Here is a 6647-nt window from a genome sequence, read left to right on the forward strand (position 1 = left end):
GTCCCACATCTCTCACCTCGCAACATCTGCAAGGCAAAATCGTTTCTTATTTCCACGACTGTCAAGGAGTCGGGTTGAAGTAGAGCGAATCAGCGGACTCAAACCACCGGCTTTGTCCTGTGAAGCCCTGCGGAGGGGTGGATGTCATTGGCCGCCAAAAGCCATTTATTGAGCGCTGAGAAATATGTGCCCCTGATAGACCGGGCCGCCGAGGAAATAATGGAGGCAATCAAAATCACCAGGGGACGCTTCACAATTGGGCCGCAAAAATGCTCGCCTGTTTAAAAAGAAAAAGGAAGCTAAACACTGGACTGCTGATGTTGATAGGAAACAAACCAGGGCGCTCAAAACAAGATTACTTGTTTTTCGCAGGAATACAATTTAACCTGGAAAGGGTACACTTGGTCACTCATTTTGCACAATGAACATGACAAATTTGCATAACACTCTCAGCCCATAGTTTATGCAGCCTTTTCTGACCCTCGAGGTTTCGCATAACGGTTTCAGTCAGTGCCTGCCATATGCCGTTTGCCATACCGCCATTTTATAGGGAAATGTGCTGCAGAAAACCCAAGGCTCAAAATAAAACGGCAGTGGCAGAGACAGTTGGCCCCCAAATGTCCTGGCCGATTCTTCCACTCCGTGAGTCAGAGTGAGGCAAAGCGCCACAAGGGAGAAGGGTATCTGCGATCACTTTGCCGCTAACCACATCACTCATCCAACCACCTCCGCTCACCGAATGGAAACAGATCCAGTTGAGTCGGGAGCGTTGGCAACCAAATGACCAAAACATGTAAATCGTTATGTTTTCTGTTCAGTCTACATTTGGAGCGATTCACTTGTATGCAGCCTTCATGAATTAGGGGCGGTAAATTGAGAGCTCTTTATATAACTAAGCCTGCTTTGACATTAAAGGAAGCAACCATGTTTGCATTGGCGGCCTCAACCGTGTGTGTATTTATAGAGTCTGCATATCATTATATTATCAATTTCCACCCCGGGGCTGCTGTGACCAAGGTAATCAGTTGTGTAATGAATGGAACTCTGATAAGAAAGGATGCTGAATAACTACTAACACATTGAAGTAGAAATGCTGAAGGTCACTAATAATCATCTTTTATCTTGGTGCAAATATCTCGCCCTGTTCAATTGACACAAATTTGCATTAGTAAGCAGCAGCCTGCTTGCTGACATTACGTGTAATAGCCTTGTATAAGATATAAATTGCCATATGGCATACTGCTGCAATTTCTGGGAGACAGGCCAAAGGGCAGACTGTAAGGGCAGCAATTCACAGTGATGACAAGATTTAAGTCAAATATGGAGCGAATGTAGTCGCTGCATGCATTGTAGGCTCTATCAAATCTAATAGTTAACCCTCGTGTTGTCTGGAAGCTTTCTTGATGATAAAATAAGTGCCATTGCTTGAATCTGCTGAATATTATTAGTCCTCTCCATGTTGATCCTTCCCTACTCAAAAAGATGAAAAACCAAACCTTGCTGTGTTTATTCTGGAATTACCTCAATACAAATATATATAAAATTGATATGGTCAATGTGAATTATAATACCAAACAAAATCCTGTATCAAGCCAATCAATATTAATTGCAAGATACCGGTAGTTAACGTATTAAAATACACACACGCTATTTAAATTACATAATCACATGATATTTTATTTTTTCATTATTACATATAGTATAACTGCCCCCCCCACACACACACACACACACACACACACACACACACACACACACATGCACACACACACACACACACACACACACACACACACACACACACACACACACACACACACACACACACACACACACACACACACGTAACCAAGCGGATGACAACCATGTTGACCCATAAAAGGTCATGGTTCCAAAAGTGGTAGTGAGGGAACCATGGAATCCATTTTCAATTATAAACAAACACTTTGTTGCTAGGATACAGATTAGGTCAGCCTCTGAACCATTTAACTCATATTAACAAATTCACTTTTGAAATCAAAAGGTAAGTCTTTTATTTATTTGTAAGGGTCTTAGCCAATATTGAAGTTAACTGATACTTAATTAGCATCATTAACACCTTCTCAATGCTGTGTTATTTTATAGTTCAATAACTTCCTTTGATGAAAATGAAACAGGCTATGGAATGGCTAGCATAAGAAGAGTCCATGTAAGAAACCATTTGTTATCTTCCCTTAAATTACACGTAGCATTGATTACATTTACTGAAGACAAAACCAAAACAGAAACCACGACCAGGGACAGGGAGTCATGGATGAGGGGCAGGAAGTGGATTGCGCCGGGCAGGAAGTGGGCCTGGAGCGGACGATGAGCTCGATGTCGTGTAACATCTTCAACGAGCTGCGTCTGGAGGGGAAGCTGTGTGACGTGGTGCTGGAGGTGGAGGGGCTGCAGTTCAAGGCCCACAAGAACATCCTGTGTGGGTGCAGTCCCTACTTCAGGTGAGACTCAGATCTCAAACGTTCTCCTCCTCTTCGTCTGGTGAAGAGTCTGTCGAGCTAGCACAGGAGCGTGTGTGTGTGTTTGTGTGTGTTTGAGTTATTAGGCCGATGCATGGGTGTGACGGTCCATGTGATTGTTTAGGTTGGAATATGTGCATGTTTGGGCGGCTGTGTAGAAGTTGCTGTGTATTTGCATGTGTGTTTGTTTGGTCGTGTGTGTGAGTGAGTGTGTTTGTGTGCATGTGTGTGATGACTTGTGTATTAGATGAGAAGTATAGATAATATATAACATAAAATAAATGACATATTCTTATATTATGAATAAGTTCTGTATTTCATGCATTCACATATCTACTTAACGCACATGCTGATCATGTTCAACCCCTCCTCCCCTCGCTTAAGTTGGGAGCATCCTGATTTTCCCAGAATGCCCTTCTCTCCCGCAGGGTCCTGTTCACCCACAACATGTCCCCGGTGACGGGGGTGTACCCCATCCCGGGCGTGTCGGCCGACACCATGCAGCTGCTCATCGAGTACGCCTACACCCGGCACGTGGAAGTCACCTGGGACAACGTGGAGGCCCTGCTGGTCGCGGCCGACTACCTCTCCGTCATGGGCGCCGTGCGCGCCTGCTGCGGCTTCCTGGGCGGCCAGCTCAGCGTGGAGAACGCGGTGGGCATCTGGCGGCTGACCAATCACTACCCGCTGCCCAGGCTCCGGCGCCGGGCCTACCTGTACATACTGCGCTGCTTCGAGGAGGTGGCGCGCGTGTCCGAGGAGTTCCCCGAGCTGTCCCTGGAGCAGCTGGGGGACCTCCTGGGGGAGGACACCCTCAACGCCGCCCAGGAGGAGGTGGTGTTTGAGGCGCTGCTCCGGTGGATCTCCCACGCCCATGAGGAGCGGAGGGGACACATCTCACAGCTGCTGCTCAAGGTGACTGCAGGGGGGGAGCCTCCTGAAAACGCCTAAGTGCTTTAGGAGAGGGCTTCATTCCGGGGGCGACTTGCGACACATGTCCCCCCAGTGGGGGTACACACCTAGACTGATGGTAAATCAGCCTCCCGTTAGACTGGGTTCCCCCCCCGCCCATTCTGCCGGCAATTTGAGTTGGCCCTGCAGAAGGGTCTGGAGAAGAGCAATACATTTCTTTCTAGTTTCGGTACGTTCTCGCAGGAGCCAATCACCAAGCTGGCTTTTCCCCCTGGCGCGCTATTGGCTGGTTTAACACAATGACGACAGGGAAGCGACGGCAAGCAGACCAATTGCGTACAGAGTCAGTTGAACCAGGCCCGTCGATCAGGCCTCTTGTGCTGAAGAAAATGACAGCAGCCTCCCCAGACCAACGTGCAATCTACGCTGAAGCTTGGTCTGGCAGTAGCCAGGCTAGCCTCCCGTTGTTAAACGAGTGTAAACCGTGTGCGTGCATGTGTGTGTCTTTGTGTGTGTGTGTGTGCGTTGCAGGTCCGCATGGGCCTGATGGACACCGAGTACTTCCGGGGCCGCGTGAAGAACCACTCCCTGGTGCGCAGCGACGAGCGCTGCCGCCCCGTGATCCTCGAGGTGCTGCGGGTCATGTACGACCGCGACATGAACACCCGCCTGGACTTCTCCAACCCGCTCACCCGCCCCCGCCTGCCGCACGCCGTCCTCCTGGCCGTGGGCGGCTGGAGCGGCGGCGCGCCCACCAACAGCATGGAGTCGTACGACGCCCGCTCCGACCGCTGGGTGAGCGTGACGGACGCGGACGAGGCGCCGCGGGCGTACCACGGCGTGGTCTCCCTGGGCGGCGCCCTCTACTGCGTGGGCGGCTTCGACGGCGTGCAGTACTTCAACAGCGTGCGGCGCTTCGACCTGGCCGCCCGCCGCTGGCACCAGGCGGCGCCCATGCACGCGCAGCGCTGCTACGTGAGCGTGGCGGCCCTGGACGGCTGCGTCTACGCCATGGGCGGCTACGACGGCCACACGCGGCTCAGCAGCCTGGAGCGCTACCAGCCCGAGGAGAACCAGTGGACGCCGCTGGCCTCCATGCACGAGCAGCGCAGCGACGCCAGCGCCACCTCGCTGCACGACAAGGTGAGAGCCGAGGGCTGGTCGTGGTCCCGCGTTCACGCAATCGCAATGGGGGGTGACGGACCCCTTATGTCCTTGCGGACCCTCCTTGCATCCACCCCCAGGGCTTGACGTGCGCCTCCCAAGAATTGTAACCTTCCGTCGAGGCGACGCAGCAACAAAGGGCTGTGATTGGTCCGCTCACTAAAACCCGACGCAAAACCGGTTACCGACTGCGTCGACGCGTAAGCGTGGTCATTGCGTTGCGTGATGTGGGGACCATAATCAGCCCTTCAGAGCCATCCCAAGGAGAGAGCTACCGCCACCACGCTCCACCACAAGGGGAGCGCCGCGCGGGCTGGAGCGATGCTACGGAGCGATGCTACGGAGCGATGCTACGGAGCGATGCTACGGAGCGATGCTACGGAGTGATGCTACGGAGCGATGCTACGGAGCGATGCTACGGAGCGATGCTAATGAGCGATGCTACGGAGCGATGCTACGGAGCGATGCTAATGAGCGATGCTACGGAGGTCAGGGGGTCACGTTTAATGGCGGGTTGCGAAGACAGGGTCATTCGGCGGTGTGGTTGTCTCATGACCGAGGGGGAGACAGAGGGGGGTCTTCAATGTGGTCCAAAAATACACAGCTGGATGAAAACCACTAACTGACTATAATAACTACGACGAAAATACACACCGCAGAGTCTATACAAACAGCTAAGAAATACGCTGAAGTCTAACGAAACAGATTTGCGAAGTTGAAAACGAAAAAAAAAAGCATGATAAAGGACAGAAACGCCTTGTTGTAAGCGTGCATTCTCCCTGAGTACTTTGTTATGCTTGAACACATACCGCAGAGATTCAAACGAAAGAAATAAGGCGTGCAACTAAATCAAATCAGGGAAAAGGTGTTTTTTCGTTTCATTGCGTATTTTGTGCAAAACCGCAATACCAAACTACCCTAAAGGGCAACAAAGCAAATAAAAAACATATCAGAAGAAAGCTGAGAGGAAAAGGTGTGTTTTGAGAGCTGGAGATGAAGCCAACCAGAGTGTGTGTGTGTGTGTGTGTGTGTGTGTGCGTCTGTGTGCATGTGTGTGTGACGTCGCGGGCCTCAGGTGTACATCTGCGGAGGCTACAACGGCTCCATGTGTCTCCAGAGCTCCGAGTGCTACGACCCGCGGACCGACCAGTGGACCCTCATCACCCCCATGGGCGTGCAGCGCAGCGGCGTCGGGGTCGTCGCCTACAAGGACCACGTCTACGCGGTCCGTTTCCATGGCAACACACGCCTCTCGCTCTCTCACCCACACACACACACACATGCAAATGGTAATTTAGTCAAATATTTGCATTTTTTTTAAGCGTTTAAGTTAATTACGGGAGTGTGTGTGTGTGTGTGTGTGTGTGTGTGTGTGTGTGTGTGTGTGTGTGTGTGTGTGTGTGTGTGTGTGTGTGTGTGTGTGTGTGTGTGTGTGTGTGTGTGTGCGCGAGTGTGCTTCCGTCTGTCTTGACGCTATCCCCTCCCCTCCTCACCCCTTCCACCATCCAGCTGGGTGGCTTCGACGGTGTGGACCGCCTGCGCACCGTGGAGGCGTACAGCCCGGCGACCACCGCGTGGCGCTCGGTGCCCTCCATGTTCATCCCGCGCAGCAACTTCGGCGTGGAGGTGCTGGAGGGGCTGCTGTACGTGGCCGGCGGCTTTAACGGCCACAGCACCACCTTCAACGCCGAGTGCTACGACGATACGACGCAAGAGTGGAGCGACGTGCGCGACATGGCCGTGCACCGCAGCGCGCTCAGCTGCTGCGTGGTCACGGGACTGTCCAATGTGACCGAATACGCGTTCCCGCGCCCGTCGCCGGCCCCGCCCGGACACCCGGACACACCACTTACATTATAGACTTTTAATTAAACTTCGCCCGTTTATTGATGACTTTTCTTTAGGCCTACTTCTTTCTTATACCCTAACCCTAAACCTTTACATGAATTAATTAGGCTACTACAATGATAGTTATATAATTAATTCTACCAATAACACAAATATCCTACTCTTAGACTTAGATATGTATTATCATATTTTAATGTAACTTTGTACTTTGGACTTTATTAATAT

General features: G+C 51.5%; 1 protein-coding gene across 1 annotated transcript; it reads left to right on the forward strand.

Moving 5' to 3' along the window:
• The first annotated feature begins 2289 nt into the window (after window positions 1-2289).
• Window positions 2290-6434, forward strand: LOC130404928 (kelch-like protein 10). Its single transcript, XM_056609877.1, has 5 exons — window positions 2290-2480; window positions 2927-3413; window positions 3942-4553; window positions 5650-5799; window positions 6084-6434. The coding sequence occupies exons 1-5, from the start codon at window positions 2290-2292 to the stop codon at window positions 6432-6434; spliced, it is 1791 nt and encodes a 596-aa protein (XP_056465852.1).
• Window positions 6435-6647: the final 213 nt, after the last annotated feature.

This window comes from Gadus chalcogrammus, chromosome 15 (assembly GCF_026213295.1).
Source record: "Gadus chalcogrammus isolate NIFS_2021 chromosome 15, NIFS_Gcha_1.0, whole genome shotgun sequence".
NCBI lineage: Eukaryota > Metazoa > Chordata > Actinopteri > Gadiformes > Gadidae > Gadus > Gadus chalcogrammus.